The sequence below is a fragment of the Patiria miniata genome, unplaced genomic scaffold (assembly GCF_015706575.1).
Source record: "Patiria miniata isolate m_02_andy unplaced genomic scaffold, ASM1570657v1 HiC_scaffold_3, whole genome shotgun sequence".
Taxonomy (NCBI): Eukaryota; Metazoa; Echinodermata; class Asteroidea; order Valvatida; family Asterinidae; genus Patiria; species Patiria miniata.
The window spans coordinates 4,216,775-4,237,717 of record NW_024037069.1 but is presented as its reverse complement, the minus strand read 5'-3'; the positions used below and the strand labels follow the sequence as shown (position 1 = coordinate 4,237,717).

Sequence of the window (20,943 nt, the reverse complement as noted above, 5' to 3'; positions counted from 1 at the left end):
TACCGAACAGGGAACGGAACAAGTGCGAGTGCATAATTAGCTTTGGCCGTCTTGCATGAAAGTCTTGCATGAAATTTATAAAATGATCCCTGCCAGAGCTTAAAAATGTGACGCCAAAAGATGCAACGCTGATGATACATCAATGGAAAACAATACTTTAGATTTATACCCAGCTTTATAGCGACTTCCGATGAATACTCCGTGACTATAACATTACTGCACATATTTTGCCTCCATTTACACACCTTTTATCAACATCTTTCCGAATTGTAAAAAAACCCCAGTTTTTGTTCAGTATTTTATACATTTTGTTGGCTTTTTTGACTGTTACAATTTGGTGGTTATATATTAATGGAAACTTAGGGGGCTTATGTAGGTCAATTTTCCGGGGACACACTAGACTTGAAATCAAGTCTGTAATGAGTGGTTTTAATCGCGTCCGCCGCGCGCGACTGCCAAGCTCTGTGCCGGGGGTACGACGTACCGCATGCTGTCCTAGTAGCGGGGACGCTACGTACATTTTCGACCCCATGCGTGTGCGATCCCATGCGTGTGCTGACCATGCCGCGCGGTAGTACATGACTTTTGCATGAATGGTTGTAGCGCTCACGTTGCATGAACTGCGGTGGCATGGTATGCGGATTCTGGCGCTGATGACGGACTTAAACCACTGTAGTCTAACGACTTGTCATCAAGTCTAGGGACACACCGACCGACCAACCGGCCGACCGACCACTAAGTAACATGTAGAAGCTTCTGCCAGAGCTTAATAACAGCGAGCGTTGGAACATGGTTTAAAGGAGCACTCTGACCCAATTGCACCTTGTGGACTCTTTGCGCTTTTCCCTTGAAACTACAACAGTTATGAGTATTACACGTTAATCTTTTTTAGCTCATCAGGTTGAATGCAAAGATTGAGTTTTTCGCCTCACGAGGCGAAAGACATCAAACACGATACATTTTGCTTCGAGGCCGGCCTTGCGAGGCAGAAAACTCTGTAAACATTCGGGGATTTTTTTGTGAGCTACGTGTTCAGCAAATGGCCTCGAGTGACATTTTATTCAGCACGTAGCTCTCATGTGCGGCGGGCTTTAAATGGGCTGATTTTGTTTTTCAAGATCGACGAAACTCTCTACTGCACGCAGCACTAGATGTATCTCCTAGGTAACTGAAATGGAATAGAGGACCGAAATGTGTCGTCAGCTGTCACTGTTCTGGTTCACTCTGGTTCGTACGCTGATGTCTTTCATACCATTAATTGAGTCAAGTGGATCACTGTTCCTATTTATTGTTTATGCTCTATTTCTCGAGTTGCTTTACAAATAGACAACCGACGTAGTGAAGGCCTTTATTCACAAAATATCGAGTTGTGATGGAGGCTTCTGCTAGATACTTCTCTCAAAGATCGCGTATAATAGACGAGCCATACATCTGACTTGAACAGTCAACTGCGAAGATATCTCAATAATCATTTATGTGTCTACTGTCCTCGCTGGAAAATGAATAGCCTACTGTTTGTAGGTAAGTTTAACTGAGCCATCACAGATTTGTTTTGATGCAGTAAAATTCGAAGATCGGTAAACCTCATTAAAATTTCAAAATCATGAGTAATATGTAGCTTTGAAAGGCCTAATGAAAAAGTCTTTTACCACAAACATAATCTGATAAGTTCGCCGAAAGATTGCAGCAATATAAACACTGACGCAAAGCAAGGGATTTTTTTTGGTGGAATCTCGACTTCGACCAATCCTCAAAATATATTTATTATATACTGTGTACTGCAGCTGCGGTAGTCGGAATTGACATCCCGCAGCTGCAATCAGTCCTTCACATTGGTCTTCGGCCACCTGGTCTTGTCGTGGGCGAGTTGCCGTAGGCAATGGACTTGTGCTTAGGGGTCCGAGTCCAGCCCGTTTGAGGTCAGCACGTATTGTGCCCAGTAGATTTATGCAACGCCGTCCTCGTCTGGGTTTGTAGGCTTGAGAGCCAGTAACGGCAAACTCTAAGGCCCTCTGAGCGGGTGTGTCAGGGTCCATTACGTAGGACATGCATGGCCTAACATTGACCATCTTTGCTTTGTGACCTGAAAAGTATGGCAAGTTTCAGAAATAGTGCACTGGATTCCCTTAGCCCGCCACTTGCTAGCTGCACTGTACACAATCATCGCCTGCCTGCTTGTGCTTGGTATACCGGTAACGGAATGGTCATAATCGTTATGCTGCTCAGACGACGAGTGTTCAGCTCCTTCAGAAATAGTCTTATCCTGCATCAGTCTATCATCAACTGTGCTGCTGGCGTTGTTTTTTTTTTTTTCATTTGGCATGTAGTTTAGCAGATCTCCAAAAAAAGCCCCAGTTTTCTTCGATGGTGATATCTCGGTTCATTAATGTTGATGTTTTCGTATGGTGTATGAATGTGACATCGCTTGCAATCTTTTCGTGAACTTAATCATGTATTGCTTGAAGTACCAACATTTTCGATCACAGTTGAAGGTACTAGTACATACACGTCTCCTCAGAAACCGAGTGCATAGGCTTTGAGCCTACTGGGCCTTGTGAAACTACATGTAAGACTACGGACACGTTAAACATATTTCAGGTAAAGTTCGGTCTGCTGCACTTGGAGCATCAAAGAAATCTGGGACATGCTGGGCGGTTATTCAGTGACATGATGCATGGCAGTGGGCCGGAACATTAGTGTGATTGCACATGTACAAACTAAGCATCAACTTTTTAAAACATAAAGTAAGGAAAGCCCTACTTTCTTTTCATCGAACAGACATGGAGCTCTAGTTTTGGAATGCAACTTGTCAAAACCAGGACATAATTTGATTTCATACCCCAAACTTTTAAATCACACGCTGAAAATGCGAAGCCGCGATGTGATTGAAAACGCAAATTCCGGTCTAGTGTTTGTCAGCAAAGAGCAACAAACAAATTGACCTCGAAATGTGATCTCAGCGTGGACGAGTCAACATTGTTTAAAAAGGGATAAAATAAAGTGTTTCGAATAATGTTTTGTTGCCATGTTTCTTATTAAATTATAGCGGTTGGGTGAAGTGGCATGCCATCATAAAGAAGTCGGTGTCTTTGGGAGATTAAATCAGAGTGGAACGTTGATTGAATTAGTAGCTGAGGATTGGTACACACTCACTGAAACCCTTTTGGGAATGAGGTCTGAACTAAAGGCGCCAACCACACTGATTGATAAAATAGATACCTCGCCTGTTGGTATATATAGCCAAATGGGTGTCTTTGTCCGACCAAAACAGAGTGGACAGTTGACTGAAATCGTAGCTGAGGATAACAACACACTCACAAAAAAAAACACTTTAGGAAGTGAAGTCTGAACCATAGATGCGGACAACATACTAATGGTTTAAGTTCTTGAAGAAACATATACCACATTCAAGAAAACGGGCGCCGACGAAATCATGTCTTCAGACGACCTGAATGAAATCATGACGGATTTTGGAAACGCTACCAAATTTGACTTTACACCCAATCCGCGTAGCCCTCAACTTACTGCAGTGTACACACTCATCGCCTGCCTGGCTGTGCTTGGTAACGGCATGGTCATCACTGTTATGCTGCTCAGACGACAAGTATTCAGCTCTTTCACAAATCGCCTCATCCTGCATCAGTCTGTCATTGACTGTATTGCTGGCGTTGTGTTTTTCGTTTGGCAGGTAATTTTGCAGATCGCCCCCAAAACAGTTTTCTTCGATGGTTATATTTCCGACCAATTAATCTGTCGGTTCGTTAATGTTGATGTTTTCGTGTGGTGTATGAATGTGACGTCGACCTACAACCTTGTCGTCATATCGCTGGAGCGGTTTATGGCAACTTGCCACCCGGTGAAGCATCGAAATTCTTTGTCTACCGCTAAGCTGAAGTTTGCCATGGGAACAGCCTGGGCTATTGGCTTCATGTACGGCTCTCATTTTATATTTATTTTTGAAGTTAATGAAGGACAATGTCAACCTACGGAATTCGAAACTGGCTTGAAGGTTTTCGAAATTTCAGCAACGATTACTATCGAATACTTGGTCCCAATGACCATTTTGATCTATACATACAGCCGGATAATCATCACGCTGACAAAGAAATCTTCTAATCAAATGAACGGTGCTTGGAAAGTCATGAATAAAGCCAAGAAAAACGTTCTCTTAACGACAATATTGATAGGCATAATGTTTGTATTGTGCTGGACACCAGTAGAAGTCTTGTACCTGTATAAGCAGCTTTCGGAAGATTGGAGCACTCCGTTGACCGATCCCTTTATTAGCCTAGTGGCCTGCAACATGCTCGTCAACCCGGTAATTTACTGCTTCAAGTACGAGAAATTTCGCTCAGAGCTGAGTAAACTAGTACTCGAGCGGTGTCGTAGAAATCGAGTGGAGGATGGGAACACCATTTCAATGTCAGCTGCTTCCTCACGAATGAACGCACCTTGAGCAGAGTGTTACCTTTACACCGTACACTTTCTTGCCGAACTGGCGTTCCAGAGTCGCAAGTATTCATAGATGTATTTAGAGTTGAAGCAAATCCAGTAGACCAAAATATGTTGCAACGGACAGGCGACCAAAATTCGACAGGCCAATATTTGTTGTCGCACTCAATTTTTTTTCTGTTCTCCATTTGACTGAGACTCTCAAATCGTTTTCAACCTGAAAACAAAAATTATAATAGTTGCACGCGACTCTGAAACACCATCGGGTATGGAAACGAGTGAAACTAATTTTGCTGTTACTGTTGTTGTAGTTTCATGGTACCTATAACATATATACCTACAAGCAAATATAATTGTGCCATTTGATCAACAAATCTGGAAAAAGTTTTTTAAAATCGTTAATGTAGTTGATTGTCATGGCATAATTTCTCGTATGAGATGTTTGCTAACACAATCCTGTTTTGTTCTCCTTTGTTCACATTTCCTCTCACATTAGCACTAAACAACTGTTAACACTTGTTTGGTTTAGCAAGTGCACGGGAGTAGTGCTGTGGTTGTTGAGTTAATCTCTGATTGTAAAAAGTAGTTGAGCACCGTAATGACAACTGTTTTGGGTAATGACGCAGTTTGAACAGTTGCAAATTTAAAGAGTACGCTAGTCGAGTGGACATTGCTGCATGTGTTTGCACTCAGCAATTTCTCCTCGCGTATCTTTCAATTTACAAGTTTCCAACTGCATATTTTTTTCATAAATTGTTGTCAATCTTGGACGGTTGACGGTCTTTGGTAGCAAACGTCCCCATGGGTTTATAAATGACGTCATCTAAGATGATCAGATTCAAAATTACGTCCCCTCCAATGTGCGTTGACTTTCTTTTTTTTCGTGCTGTTTATGTTGTAACATACAGGCCAATAACCTGTTGTTGCGCTAATATAGGTTTTCCCGGCCAATTTTCTGAAATCTTCATTCACTTCTGAAAACAAGTCATTCATTTTCGTCTGAATTTGAGAATCGCCCTGAACAGGCGTTTCATTTTCGCTACCAGAGCATTCAATTCCATTTCAGTTCAATCAATTAAGTGATTGAGCAGCACCTTTCATTTATGTTCATTCAGATTCGTTTACAAGGCTTCTTTTTCACTTTCAGAGGGCGATTTTAAACATTGACCATTTCATTTTTAACTTTTAGTTCAATGTTTTTCTTTGTCATCTGCTATTTTGAATGAGATAAACGTACTTTTTATTGCACAGTCATTCACAAAATTGTATTCCAGAACTCTGCGCGAACAGGTATGTTTGTGTAAATGAATGCACAGGTAACGTAATTGGCCGTTTGTTTCTCAAAACCGAATACACGGACAGTGAAAACGATTGAACTCTCGTAGAATTGAAATGGGATTAAAGACGTGCTTTCTAATTCAGACGAAAACGAATGACCAATTTTTAAACTGAATGAACATTTTAGGAAATTAGCCAGGAAAACCTATATTTTTTTTTCATTTGACTGAAACTCTCAAATCGTTTTCAACCGTATGTCAAACATAATTCAAATTTTCTGAAAATTTGCACACGACTCTAAAACGCAAGCGGTATAAAAAAAAGTAAAAATGGTCTTGTTGTTAATGTTGTTGTAGTCTAATGGTACCTGGAAATTACCAGCAAATATAAATGTATCATTTTGATATCGTTTAAAACCTATACTGTAGTTGACTTTATGACATAATTTCTCGTGAGAGATGTTTAGTAAGAAGATTTTTTTTCAGCAACATGTTCTCTTTTGTTCAAAATGAAAACACATTCTCTGCACATTAAAAAAAATAAAGATGTAACAAAATTGCTTCGGTTCAACAATGGACCGATCCAGTAAGCTCCGCCCAGTGCGCACGTGGGCAAATTAACACGTGCCACTCTCCAATGCCACGCTGCATTTTCCTTCCGCGCGTGCAAGCATGTCTGACTTTAGTGCACGCACGTCGGACATAAATCACGGCTGCGATTGGTCAGAACACCATGGGGCGGTGCTTACTGGATCGTTTCATTGCATGGAAGTGGTGCTGTAGTTGTCGAATGTAAACTCTGATTGTAAAAAGTAATTGAGCACTTACTAATTGTACAATATGCTGCACCGTACGCTTTAAACTGGTGTTGAATCTGTATGCTTATCAACTTTGCTTATACCTAAGGATGTTAAAAATAATTTTCAATGCGGCCCCCCCCCAAAAAAAAACCACTGTGGATTGAGAAACGTATTCAAGGACACAACTGTGGAAAATTAACGACCACAATTGCAAAAATAGCTTGTCCGATTGAGATTATTATTTGAGATTATTTTGGCTCGATTTTCGTTGAATGTTTTAATTACTTACACTTAATAATCGAACATTTTATTTCTCACTGCATTACAGGTAACTGTAATTTTAGTAAAGTAAGGTGAGTTGGAAAAAGAAATTCTCTGCAAATTCAACGTTATAGTGTGCATAACAAGCGATTGAAAAAAGGGTAAAGTATATGTGTAAAGTAGGTATTAAAGGACTTTAACCAACCAAAAAGACAAACTGAGCAACTTAAAAAAAAAAATTAAATATTGGAATTAAATTGAAATGTGACTTTGTAAGTAATGCCTTTTTTATTTTGTAATGGTTTGTTTTTAATCAGGCGAGAAAATTAAAATTATTTAACGCGAATAACTTTAAGAATAACTTTAACTTCAACTGATATCTTATTTGCATTGAGAAACTTAAGCTTTTTAATGTTAGAGGGGCCAAATACAATCGTTGTTAAAATGTATCGTGTTTAACCGTGAAATGTCGTCATTATGTTGCAAACGAATAAAACTTGATCGCACAAAACGAACGCGTTGATTGATTATCAAACTGCATTTTGCAGCGATTTATTGTGAGGTCAGCCGTTTACATGACCGCTGCTTGGTCCTCCTGTGTGACTTGGCACGGGAGTTACCCTTTGATAAGTTCAGCATGTTTAAATTTGGATTTTTTTTTTTTTACTGCACAGACAAACTGTTAGGGAAGTTGAGCAGAGACGCGCGCGCTGAAGACGTAAGTGGTGAACAAGCGAGTGGCGAAAGGTCGTGAGTAGCGAAAAGTCGCGAGTGGCGAAGTCGCGAGCGGTGAAGTCGCAAGCGGCGATGTCGCTAGTGGTGAGGTGCTTGCGACTTCGCCACTCGCGACTTTTCGTCCCTCGCGAGCGGCAAAGTCGCGGGAGAAGTCGCTAGCGACTTTGCCGCTAGCAAGGAAGTCCAAAGTGGTATGTCGTGAGTGGTAAGCACGCATTATGAATATGAAAAACGCTGTCAAGCATTATAGTGCCTACCTCAGAGAAAGAACGTTTTAATTTTGATTACACGTCCTTGAATTATTTCCAAGCATTTTTTGTATGCCGGAGGGCAAATCGCCAAGTCTGAATATGCGCGCACACAAATGCAATGCCGAAATGTTGCCTTATTGATAACGTTTGAAGTTAAATTAAGGAGAGGGAAATAATTCATCTTGCAAGTTTTATTATATGATATATAACATTTAATTTTTTACTGTAAATGAATATTTTTTAATAAACAAACCCAAGTTACAATGTGTATCCCAGACAAAAGAAATCTATCATCCATCCTGAAATATAGATTTAGCTCACAGACACTTTTAAGGAAAACTTGAGTAGAAAGAAACAGTATTGCTATTTAAAAAAATATACAGGTTTTAACAATAAAACTTTGAGAAGAATCTAAGAAATTGCCAAATTATTGAAATTACATATAGGCTGACATAGGCCGACAAATTGCAAGTCCACAGACAGCAAAGAGATGGCAAAAAATACTGGAATAAAAGTGAATTTTATATCTAGAGCATTAATAAAAGAAAGGTTTAACCTAGTGACACCATGTGGTAATACATAAAACGTGAGCTCTGGGACGTGGCGATATTTGTACGCTCTATATTGGTAAAATCATTTGTTTGTTTCTTCCACCGTTGGAGTCTCGACTTGACCTTTATCGAGCACCGATTCCATCAGCTTGTTCATCTCTTGCAGATAAGACAAAAAGTTAGCGACTCCCTCCGCCTGGGCGTCGAGTACTGAGTCCTGGGAGGCGGTATGCGCGCCTTCCCGTGTGCCCGGGTCGTCAACTTCCTGGGACTCATCGTCAGCATCGACCGGTGCGGTGTTGAGGAACGCGGAATCCTCCAGCAACTCTTGTTTTGGAGAACTGACGCATCGTTGGGGACTGGGGACTCTCACTTCGCGTTCGCTAGACTCTGCGTTTTAATAGGAAATGAGCAAGTTGTTATGGGAGGGATCTATGGAAAGTGTGTTGCAAGCATTTACTCTCCAAGTTCCAAATAGTGGAACTAGACACAAGATGATTTAGAGTGACATTCTCTGCAATTTTAGATTGAAATAGTTCTCAAAAGAATTGTCTTAAACGAAACTCAAGTGAAAACGTGATCGTTTCGATTTAATGAAATTTCAATCGTTATCGATGGAGTGATTTTTCACACGAATAGAGTTAATGCTCACTGCTTGGAATGAAGCGGGATTTCAGCCTAGTTTTTTGGTAAAGACTGCCACGTTTTTAATTATCAGGAGCGTTGTCGGTTGGGGATCCATTTATTAGGTATATTTCAATGGTTTCAATTTGTTGAGGGTTATTCTCTCGAAACTATACTCTGAAGACAAAAGAAATTGAAGACAAAATAAGTCAAACACGCCAACAAAGAACAACTAAAAACTGGTATGTCTTAGATATTGAAATTATTGTGGTGTATATGATTTTGAAAACACTCGGGATATGCCAGAATGAATGTACAGTTTAACTACAGTTGATATGGCGAAACCATATCCAAAAAGGCAAAGGTTTTTGAACCCTCGTTCAATCACTTAAATCAGTAAAAACTGAAATTAAAAACATCTACATGCATTTATTTGTGAACATTAGCATTTCTGAAATATGTAGAACACAAAAGGCGGGAGCTTTTCGCTTTATGATATACTTTTTTTTTAGCAATAAGAATTAGCCCAAAGCCAAATAGTGCGCTCTTTTTGTGTCCGAGATATAGCAAAAAAAAGGATAATGAGCGAAACGCTGAGATCGTTTTACCTTTAGACCCGTTGTGGGCGCAATCAATCTGGAACGCTGAGGATTCCGGTTGTGATACTTCTCCAGGCACCGTAGTCCGCTGGGTCGTGACTGGTGGTGACATCGGCGGTGGAGTGTTCGTGTGATCGGCGATGTAGAGCCGGCCGCTTGTAGTGTCGATGCTGCAGATGGAATCCGTCGACCCGTAGTGGCTGGTCCGTTGCAGCTTGGGAGTCCCGGCGAGGTTTTCATCCTGTGTGCCGTTCCCCGTTGAACTAGATGCGCTGTTGTTCTCATTGTCTGCCATCAGGACCGCGGTTTTGTCCTTCAATGGCATGCATCTGTATCTCGCCGTGGAGCCGATTCCAAGGTATGGCGGCTTTGTCTCTCGGCCCGATACCAGAACACCCACGCTGGATGTAACAGGTCTGATGACTGGATTCTGACAGAGAGGCAGCGCTTCAACTGGCGGCGACGAGTAGTTAGGAACAGTGTGAGGGTGTACAGTGGACATCCCATAAGAGAGAATGGAGCTAGGCGCGGATGGAGCAACAGTGGCTGTTAATTGGATCCTATGATGAATTTGGTTTTGAGGATGGCGTTCATTGTCGAGAATGGTCACAGAAACTGGAAAGGTTGGCCACGTCTTTCCGTTCAGTACGACTCGTTTCGCTGTAGGTTCCGCGGGATCGCCGGGCTTTTCCTCCAATCCCATCGCTGCCACCAAACTCGCCATTCTGCCAAGCGCATTCTGGTTGTAGCCACCCATTGAGAGTTGCAGCTCTCCCTTGCCGTCAATGCACCCGTAGAGCGGTGGTAGCCTTGGATCGGGGCCCAAGCGCAAGGGCCTGAGCTCCACCTGGCTAGTTCCATCAACGTGGTCGCTTACTTTCATCAAGTTGGCAACGCACAGCGTGAAGTGCACTGTGCGATAACCGCGGGGACAACCTGGTTCGGAGCCAGGTATTTTCCGTGGAATCTTGGCAGACCTACTTCGCGCCGAGGTTCGTGTAACGTGGCCTACGCCAGCCCTTTCATCTAAACGGTGGCTTCTCTTTAGTGGTTCGGCTACATAACTTTCTGTCATCCTGCCGCATTGTGGCCGATTTTGTCGATCATGCTCAGCGATGGACAGCACACCACCTTCTGCTACTTTGACGGAGAGAGTGACGTGGGGCTCTGGAGGATTCCCACAAACGGCTGAATCTGTCGCTTTAAGTCTCCTCTGTTCTGCTATCACATCGTCTGTACAAACAACCGTTTGTCTTTCCAGCTGTTGCATCTGCCGTTTTGGTGAATTTACTTTTCCTGCAAAGCTGGTTGCATTTGGTCTATTATATTCTTGATTGTGGCCACAGACGGAGGTAACGCTGGAAGGGTTTTGTGAATTCTCCTGTAGGCTGGATTCGGATTTCGTGAGAAGATATTGCCGCAGCCTTTCGCTAGTATCTGAAACAAGAACAAGAAAGGTAAAGTACACGAACTACAGATGGGTGACGTCAAAGTGGGGATGAAAAACTTGGTAAACTTAATGCACAGCGACTCCCGCCAACAAGCCGTCGGATAAATCAGTTTCTAAAGAGCTATAATCGTGATTCCAAACAGATATTGTGGCTCGCAGTTGTTAATGACTGATAGTGGGTTTAACTTGGGAGTTTTCTTTAACAGCGCCAGTACAGTTTAACATTGTTTGTCCCCGAGTTTCAGTCAACATGAAATTCAATTCTGTTGTTTAAAATGGAATTCACATAAGACAGTGTCACCCCTGCAGTGTCTTGTCATGTTTTTAAGCCTTGCAACTGTTAGCTATTCACATTTCAGAATCACCACTTGTTACCCGGCCCACATTGAAATGCAATCAATATCTTCACTTCACTTTTCAATACAAATCAGTATAGTCGTTTTCCTAGTTTCGGATCGCTCCAAAATTTATGAAATCCTACCCCTTTGGGATTGGTTACCAATTATACACTTCTTTTTTCGACGAAGTGCGTTTTGAAAAGTGAAGTGTAATCTTCTTGATACCAGAATATATTTTTGATTAGATCACTACAAAAAGAAATTGGGCCAGCTTACCAAACTCGCACTTTGACATGTTTGGACGGTTTGTGGAAAATCACGAGATCCGCAAATCCACGACATTTGTTTTCTTTTGTATCCAAAATATGTTATTTTAAATATTTCGTACTGAATTTACATTTTGCATCGAATGTTTGTTGAATAAAGATAAGACGAATAGTCTCAAATTCACCAAAGACTGACCGCATGTTTTTGCCTAGTTCTGGATCGCGCCGGTATGTATGGAGTAGTGTGATGTGTTGGAAAAACAACTTTATCGGGATCATGCGTGTTCAAGCCTTCGCGCTGCAGACGAAGGTTTAAACACATTGACGCAAGTTCACTTTTTAAATTTTACAACAATTCCCTTAAATGAACTACAAAACAATAATAATACTTTATCAGAAAATCTGATTGATTTGGGGTTGTTCTATCTGAGGGGGAAAAGATTTTCTGACGTGTTTATGTTTTCATAAGCGAAGCACTTTTTGACCCGATCCAGAATAGGTCATCAGGTCTACCCCCTGAGGGTGCCTCATTGTATGTGAAGTGGAATGAGGAACCCTCAGATAACAACGCTGGCGACACCGACACGGTAGGATGGTATCACTGCCAAGTTGAATCGCATTCGAATGATGGGTCAACGATCCTCCGGTATGCAGACGGCTCATCCGAAACAGTCAACCTTCACAGTGTAGATTGGCACCTGGCCTGGAAGAGAGACAAACCCTTTCTGCCCCTCTCCACAACGATTCCAGTCAGAAAACTTCCAGCTATTCGCAAGGAATCTGAGAAGGTCAAGTTTGCACAATCCGACACAATCATCGCCCTTGCCTATGTGGACGATCTGACATTAGTTACTCAGCACCAGACGGATCATCAAATCATTCTTAACGAATTGAATGATGCCTTCCTGACTGTTGGATTGGAGATTCGACCGGACAAGTGCGCCCACCTGCGTAAGGTAGGCCCCAAAGCGATTAAATCTGCCTCAGTCTCCATTAGTGGCCAGAAAATCGCAAATGTGTGCGATAAGCCGACAACATTTCTGGGTGCAGTAGTAGGCGCGACGGCTTTGAACACAAAAATCGCCTCGGCATCTAATATTCAAAAAACAGTGATGAGGGCTTTGGATAACATCGACCAACGACCAATCAAGCCCGAGTATAAAACTTGGATATACTCCAACTACTTGTGCCCTGCCATCCGATTCTCACTATCAGTTGGCGCTGTGTCCGAAAACCAGTTGAAAACGCTCCAACGGAAAGTCACTCCAAAACTGAAAAAATGGCTCGGTTTCGTCAAATCAACCACACTGGCAGCTCTTTTTCACACCAAAACTCTCAATGCCCCATACTTGCCCCAACTAGAACAAAAGTGCAAAATTAATCTGGTCCTCTCAATCTTCAAACATGGAGGTGACCCACTCATAACTCAAAATCTACAAGACTCCCTCTACAAACACACTACTGCGGGTGACTGGGGAAATGCGGTCCCTAAAATCTTCAAATCAGCCATTGATAAAGTCCGGGAACTGGCTTCAAGCGACACTACACACACCTCACGAACCTCTGCCAGGAGAATAAAGGAACTGACAAAAGCCAACCATGATCTCCACTGGGAAACACACCTACAAGAGCTACAAGTACAATCAAAGCTATCAGACATTATCCAGTTGGAGAGTGAATCCAAAGCCTGGCAGCGAGTGCGTTATTCTCTCCCCAGCGGCCAGCTAGCATTTCTACTCAGAGCAGGATGCGATACCCTACCCACCCCCATGAACTTGACAAGATGGCGCATCCAAGTTGACCCAAAATGTCACCTGTGTCACAAACCTAGATGCACGCTTGCTCACATACTGAGCGCATGTGAAAAAGCCCTGAATTTGGGTCACTTCACATGGAGACACAACTGCGTCCTCAAATGTCTTTCAAAATACCTGTACGATCATGTGGACCAGGAATCGAACTTGACAGTCGACCTCCCAGGTATGTGCGTGGAATCCAGTACTATTCCAGTCGCAATATGCACAACCAACCTTCGTCCGGACATCTTTCTACATAGCGGGCACACAAGCGCCGTTGTAGGAGAACTGACGATCCCAAACAACTCCACAGTAAACCTGGGGAATGCTAAAGTCCGCAAAACAACAAAATACCAAGGACTGGTGGCAGACTTAACAGAACAAATTCGATCAGTGGACTTGGTGACAATAGAAGTAGGTGCCTTAGGTCATTATATCCCATCAGACTTAACCTCTGCTGTCAGAACTTTGGCCCCTAGTATGTCTAAACGGGTCATTAAGCCTCTCTTAGAGGATATTGTAAGGACAGTAGTGAATGCCTCATATACTGTTTTCAGTAACCGGAGAATCGAGTGTGACTGGTCATTTAAACCACTCATTTATTATTATAAAAACCAGCGAATGTGTGAATAATTTCAGAAAATTGCTGTAATTTGATTCAGGGATACATGTTCAGTGTAAAGGGATCTCGAATGGGACTGTCATATTGGGTTATTTTTTCCCTTAAATTTAATGGTGGGCTCATTGGCATTTTTGTCAGCAAATTATACTCTCTGATAGAGGCTCCCTAGGTTGGCTCGTAGTTGAGCATCTTCGGGCCCTTGAATACATGTGCAATTTCTTCCTTTTCATAAGCTGATTTTGTGTGGAAAAAAAAAATTTTTTTTTACTCATCGGGCTACATGTAAAAACTTAGACTTTTTAAGTTTTAAGTTTTAAGTTTTTAATTCCAGTCCATGTCCTTTTTTTTTTTGTGTGTGAATATGATCTGTGACAGTTTTATCCATATCTTTTTTAAATTTTACCTATACATGCAGTTTCTATTGTTTTTTTTTTTTTTTTTAATATAGGGAGTTTGAATGTGATTGGCGCTCCATTATAATATTATAGCCTAGAAGCCATCCTTTGCAAATGTAAGTTCTGTGCAAATTCAATTTCCTATACAAGTTCCCTAGCTTGACTGGAAGTTGAGCATCAAGTAAGGCCTTTGAATGTGCAATTTTTTTCTCCTTTTTTTTTTCTATTTCCAGACATTAGGGTTTTAGGTGTTTATTGCAAGTATTCTGTGCATGTTGAATCTCCCCCGTTTTTTTTAAAAAAAAAAAACACTTTTTTTTGTTTTAATATACATGTCCCGCCAAATTGCCTTTTTTATAGCTTTGTCCCCCTCCAGATGGTGGAATTTTCCCCTTTTTACCTTGCCAGGCCCTTTCAGGGTTCCCCCCCCCCTGTTCCTACGCCTGAGTCCTAGGTTCCCCCTTCTTCCTTTTTCTTTTTTTTTTTACTGCTACTTTGGTGTATGTACATTTGTGAATTTGTCCATGTTTGACGTTTTCTGTGTGATAATGAACAAAATGTAGATGGTTTTATTTATAAATAAATGTAATTTCTTAATGTTCTTATTGTATCACTGATGTGAATGACAATAAAGGTATTTCAATATATAACCGATCCAGAACCAGGCTTAGTGATAACGACCAAGGTAATTATGAGATCTTTTTCACTCTAATCCCCTAGCCCAGGTTGGACGAAGTCTTCATTGCAATATGACTAACGTCCAGGACGAGAATTCTCTACATGAAACCACCCAACATTTTTACCAGAGTTTTTTTTATGTTTTACCTCGTTATAGAAGCTTATTTCACGCCTGCATACTCTATGTGTCCTTATCTGTTGGGCGATGGGTTCAGGAATTCCATATGCGATGCTGACTGACGTTAATCAGGAAAATAAACTCCAAAGCAACGTTAAACTTGTACGTGTTTGTAGTCTCTAGTCCGTCTGCATACTGAACTGACCCCGAAAGATTCCCTTAAAAAATTATATACCCTGCCATGTATCCAAGACATTTATGTCGGTTTAAACATGGCTAAATACTTAGGTGAGTCCAAAAATCGCAAAGTACATTTCCTCGAGTTGGCAATTTTAGCGCACCTAAGACCCTACAAACCGATTTTACTCACATGAAAGAAATAAATTAAGTCTTTGGCTATACTTCTATCCACGCAGTGTTGTTACCTATTTGAATTTGCACCTCCATGCCGAACACCTACGCCATTATAATACACCACGAGACTAACGATTGCGGCAGGATAGGAACGCGTCCTTTAACTACATGCACAATTGCAATTTTTGGTTGAGTAATTAAAATCATCGAGGACCTACCTTCTCTGGAGAGGTTACTCCCAGTTGCAACGATCATGGTTCCCGTCAAATTTCCCGTCGGCGGCAATGAAAACTTAAATCTTATCGCTTGCAATGTTGATACATTTGTGATAATCACTGAATCAAAATCTACAACTGACATGCATTGTGCACTGCACATTCAGCAGCTGCAAACGTGCGTTTGCTTGTTGTGTCGAACGCACATCGATCGAATGCATTCACTCTGTGACGATACTATTTGAATGAACGCGCATACGCTGGCGAACTTGGCGCGCGACGCAGTGCGAAACACTACGCGCCCGTATTGGCAGCCTGTTTTAACGACGCGCGCATGTGCGACTCATAGGGTTGATACTATTTTGATACGTAATGAGGACTACCAACGTTACACCAATGAGCTTTGAAATAAGGGCTGCTGAAAACACACCAATGAGCGATTCGAAAAATTCAAAATTTCCTGTAGTCGTTTAAAAAACATCTTACTTTACAAATGTTATTATTGTTTCAATAATAATCACAGCATAGTAAATTTTGTAGAATAAGAATGTTTTCTGAGAACGTATAGTGTGATTTTCTCGAAACACGTTTGTTTACACTCTGTTTTTTTATTCGTTTGACAAAAACAGAATTTTAGAAGTTTCCCCAACATTCATATTTGTACATAACGAAAACAAGAGTATGGAGTTACAAGACTTGTGAACTGCGTTTGGATATTGACCAAAAACAAAGCAGCAGATCTAGCCAAAAAAAAAGAAGGATTAAGTATTCGAGTCCTTCACAAGTCCCTGCATGCAGGGAGCACATCACCAATAACCTTTAAATTAGTGCGCGCGAGCTCATTAATCCCAAGGGTAATTTTGAATAAGAGGTCCTTGCGACTTATACTTGGGACATATCGTAGAAAATAGTCTGGAGATCAAGCGTTTGTGACTTGTGGCTTCCAACTCAGGGAATTTCGTTCTCAAAAAGCATTATTTGTTGGCCTACTTCACTCTAGAGGTGGGGCTAAATTTAGATCTGGGCCCAGAGATTGGCAAACATTTTAGGGGCGCACGGTTTCGGGGAGGGGAATATAAAAAAACCGGGGCTACCAATGGTAAAATAGTCCTGGGGTCATAATCTATAATTTTCAGCAAAAAAAAACCCTGGCCACCTTGTTCCTGAGCGTCACCAGGTGGCGCTTTCTCTGTCGTGTCCGATTTGGTGTTGTTTTCTATGAGCGCGTATTTGGTGTAGAGTAACCTATTGTAGTGAGCTTTGACAGGTGTATTTTGTTCTTATTGATCCTGGGCCCGTATTTTGCTTGTGACTGGACTTGTAGTGGATTGTGGTATGTTCATCTCTTTTCCTTAAATGCAGAGAAAATGTAGAAAGGATATAGCTTGTATGCCGAGATAATTAATTTTGTTAATGGTATAGTGTTATAGTGGTATATATTTTGCCTTGATAATGTAACGGGCCGAGCATTGTTACAATTAGCAGCTTTTGCAAACGGTGTTTGGAAATGTTTTATCAGGGGCGGATCTAGCTTCAGGAAAGGGGGTTGATACAGAGAGGGGAAACCGAAGTTGAAGATGAAGCCGTCATTTCGTTAGCTCGATTAGATGATTTTTTTAATGGTATCCGTTTAGTTTTTAATGTTATTGACCGAACGCCCCGAGAAGAACCATAACTTAACTAAATTTTGATTCCATTTTTTTTTGTGGCGACATAAATGAAATCAAGTCCCTGCGTCATGATCGACCAAATGCACCAGTGAAGCAACTTGAGTATTAAAGTTTTGGTCATAGGTGAAACGGGTGGTAAAAAGCGATGTGATATATTGGTTCGCGCCGCCCGGAGAATTGACCTATCGCCGTTTGTGAGTTAGCCACGCCCCTTAGACAACCCAATTGAGATTTTGTACACTAAGTTTTGTTTGTCTCAGATATTATGTAATTGGACAACATTTCTCAAGCTGCGTTGACGCGATTCTAACGCAATTCTACCGCGTTAGGTCAATTAAGTCAGAGATGTTTTAGTTCTATATCTATGAATTAAGCATAGATATAGAATAAACGTCTTTTTCTTCTATATCTATGGAATTAAGCGTCAACAACTGACCAATAGAAGCAAGTCGAACGCGCGTTGCCGATTGTGACGCCTTTGACACATGAAGCGTAACAAAATTAATGTCCTTACGTAAAACATCACGTTGTCATTCGCCCGTAATGAGCGTATCACAGAATTTGACTTTCTGACGCAATAAACGTTTCTACGTATTCAAACGCACCAATATTTGTATACGTTTCTATGGAGAAACCTTTCCACCAAACACAAAACAAACCATAAAGGCGCATGTACTATGTGTGCATAAAAAAATATCAGAGCAGTGGAATGATATCAACGGAATGAGTAGCAGCCGAGTTTTGTTGTAGCAGAGTTAATAATTTTCGAAAAATCATCAAGTGACCAATAACGTAGACATGGGTGGTTGCACTGAGTCCAGAGTTGTACCAGCTCCGTCTCCAGCCGATGGGTGCACACTTTTAAGGTATAGTCCATCATTTGTATTTTGTTCATTTTGTTCGTTTGACGCTACAAAAGTGCTCAAAATCTAAAGAAGGGTACTTAACAACTAACCTGATGAAGTTTCAGCTCAGCTGTAGCTGTATTATTTTGAGAAAAGCAGCATTTTAGGATCTCGATTTCAAATCAGAAGTGAAGCGTCAAAGACACGTTGTCGAGCCGAATGCATCTACGCGCAGTCAGTTGCCGTGTCTCGCGTTGCTGCTCTATTTTCTTGTCCACACAACTGATAGCAACGCGAGGCCAGCGAACGATGGCCGTAAAAAGGGCTTCAGAATATTCGCAATTTTCATGGCAAACCATAACTGATCCAAACAAACAAAGTTGTTTTAGGCAGTTAAAGACCTATTTCATTAATCTATCAAGGTATTTTTTCTAAAACAAAAAAGGATTTCGATGGATTTTGACGATATTATTTCACGGACAAATCGACTAAAAATTAGGTCATGAAATTTCAGGTTTTTTTCGAGAACGACGAAAGTCTCCCAAATGTTGAGGTAAACAAACGAAAGAGTTAACCTTAATCTACAAAAAATCTTGTGAGTGTGTTGTCTTTAATGTTTAAGAATTCGATGTTCACCTAATGTTTCCAACAACTCCCATTTTTCACAACGCGAAAAGATCGTCGCCTTTGTAAAGCATAGAGCGAGCAACCCAAACACGGTGTGACCTTGTGACCCATACGCCCAGTGATTGGTCGAGCTCGCGCTCGAGTGTGGGCTGCTTAAAATAAGTCATTCAAGTCATTAATAAGTCATTCATTGAGCAAATAGCGCGAGCTATTCACAATGTTTTCAGGCCAACGTACGTCGGCGTACGTTTACACGCGTACATTGTCATTGCAAATCATGAAGTCTTGCAAAAGTCTTCATTTTTCAACCGGCGATTTGTACCAAACATTAGAAGTTTCCTGCACGTGTTTCACATAAAAATGAAGCGTATAGTTTCCTCTATCTACTAAGCCTTGACATTTGTTTCAGCCTTTTTTAAGAATCGAATTGTACACCTAAAAACTATCGGCCCTCGATTTTGTTGATACAAAAATATGATTTTGTTTGACAGGCCATAACATCACTTTATGTTTGTCAAAGGCAGTTATTTTTGTTATCAAAACAAAGCACACGATTTCAACTTTTCACTTATTTAGCCATCTTGGCCAAACAGTGCATGTATCGAGGCACTTTTTGTGTTTTTCTGTAGTCTCGAATAAATCTCGCTTTTGGGCCATGCGTGCTTGACCTCGAGACGAGAAACTAAGGTCAAACAGGGCTGTGTGCGTGACACGGCTACTGAACGCGCGTACGCGATGTTGCGCACTGATCCTACGTATTATAGCTACTGCGCACGCGTGTGCGTTGTGCCAACGCTTGTGCCCACTTCGCATAACTACTAACGGAAAGGCCTTCTTTCGTTAATGTCTTCAAAATGACAGCTTGCAAGAAAAAATAATTTGACAGGGAGTTTAGTCCCTTTTATCCTTCAACAAAGTATGTTTTTCGACATTAATAAGGTCGGTTACTTTTCGGAAAGCAGCATGATGGATTGCAGCTTTAAATTAGTGAGCGCAAGCTCATTAACATTTTATAATCCCAAAGATAATTTTGAATAAAAGTTCCAATCGTAGCCTATACTTGCGACATATTGTAGAAAATTGTCTGCGATATCAAGCATTTGTGACTTGTGGCTTCCAAATCGGGTGATTTCGTTCACAAAAAGCCTTATTTTGTGGGCCTATTTCGCACAGAGGCGGGCTGCGACATTTATACCTGGGCCTTGAGCTGAGATTGGCAACCATTTTGGGGAAAGCTTGCGGGAGGGAATAAAAAAATACATGGCTTTCTATGGTATTTTTTCTAATGTCCCGGGGGTAATAATCATTAGAGTCTAGTGAGGGAAAAAACCTCACCGCATTTCTTCCGAGCGGCATCAGGTGGCGCAACTTTCTGTCCAACACTGCGTTGTTTTCTGTGAGTGCGTATTTGGTGTAGTGGAACCCGAAGAGACAATTGTGTCGATTCACCTTTGGCTACTCTGTTTATTCGCCGGCATATCGGTATGTTTGCTTCATTATAACGAACATAGTAAGGACAACTTATATCACAAAGAAATAAAAGTTACTTCCTCTTCTGTTTTTATTCACAGTTAACATATTAGATTGATATTTACATTTAATAGTGACTGAGATAGGACTATTAAGAGGATACACGTTACATGCAGGTAAAAAAAACCCAAATTAAATCAGACTGTTCTTGTATTTTGTCTGCCTTGCCAGTGTAATCGAATTTTAAACAATTTCTGGGTTTTTTTTTAGGCTTAGTACAACTACAGCCTACTGACTGTATTGTAAAGAATTGATGACCTCGATACCTAAAAAAAACTTGCACAGTGACTTGACATAGTTGTACAAATGATATCGTTTTGCCATACAGTTTCCCTTCCGCATTTTATTGTGCATGGTCTTAACCCGTTGTACAATTATACACTGTACTTGTCTTTTGTTGTCAATTTCAGCAAGAGTTTCGGCATCTGGAGATCCTGGCAAAACAGGACATCCTTTTAGCCTTACACTTCAGGATGATTGAGTTGGCAT

General features: G+C 41.2%; 2 protein-coding genes across 2 annotated transcripts; one reads left to right on the top strand and one right to left on the bottom strand.

Annotated features, from left to right (window-relative positions):
• The first annotated feature begins 3,433 nt into the window (after positions 1-3,433).
• LOC119738284 (galanin receptor type 1-like) lies at positions 3,434-4,456 on the top strand. Its single transcript, XM_038213121.1, has one exon. It carries the CDS (start codon positions 3,434-3,436, stop codon positions 4,454-4,456), a length of 1,023 nt encoding a protein of 340 aa, XP_038069049.1.
• Positions 4,457-7,950: 3,494 nt separating this feature from the next.
• Positions 7,951-16,005, bottom strand: LOC119736465. The gene is made up of 3 exons (XM_038210482.1): positions 15,786-16,005; positions 9,560-10,987; positions 7,951-8,717 (listed from the first exon to the last, which is right to left on the bottom strand). The coding sequence occupies exons 1-3, from the start codon at positions 15,943-15,945 to the stop codon at positions 8,410-8,412; spliced, it is 1,896 nt and encodes a 631-aa protein (XP_038066410.1). The 5' UTR covers positions 15,946-16,005; the 3' UTR covers positions 7,951-8,409.
• Between the last annotated feature and the right edge of the window lie 4,938 nt (positions 16,006-20,943).

What these genes read in the sequence shown, in the direction of transcription:
- LOC119738284 (XM_038213121.1), top strand. Translation starts at nt 3,434, where the DNA reads ATGTCTTCAGACGACCTGAATGAAATCATGACGGATTTTGGAAACGCT.
- LOC119736465 (XM_038210482.1), bottom strand. Translation starts at nt 15,945, where the DNA reads ATGTGCAGTGCACAATGCATGTCAGTTGTAGATTTTGATTCAGTGATT. An exon ending in GAGTAACCTCTCCAGAGAAG is followed by an intron (nt 10,988 to 15,785) that starts GTAGGTCCTCGA and finishes TTCTTGTTTCAG; the next exon opens with ATACTAGCGAAAGGCTGCGG. An exon ending in CGCCCACAACGGGTCTAAAG is followed by an intron (nt 8,718 to 9,559) that starts GTAAAACGATCT and finishes ATTAAAACGCAG; the next exon opens with AGTCTAGCGAACGCGAAGTG.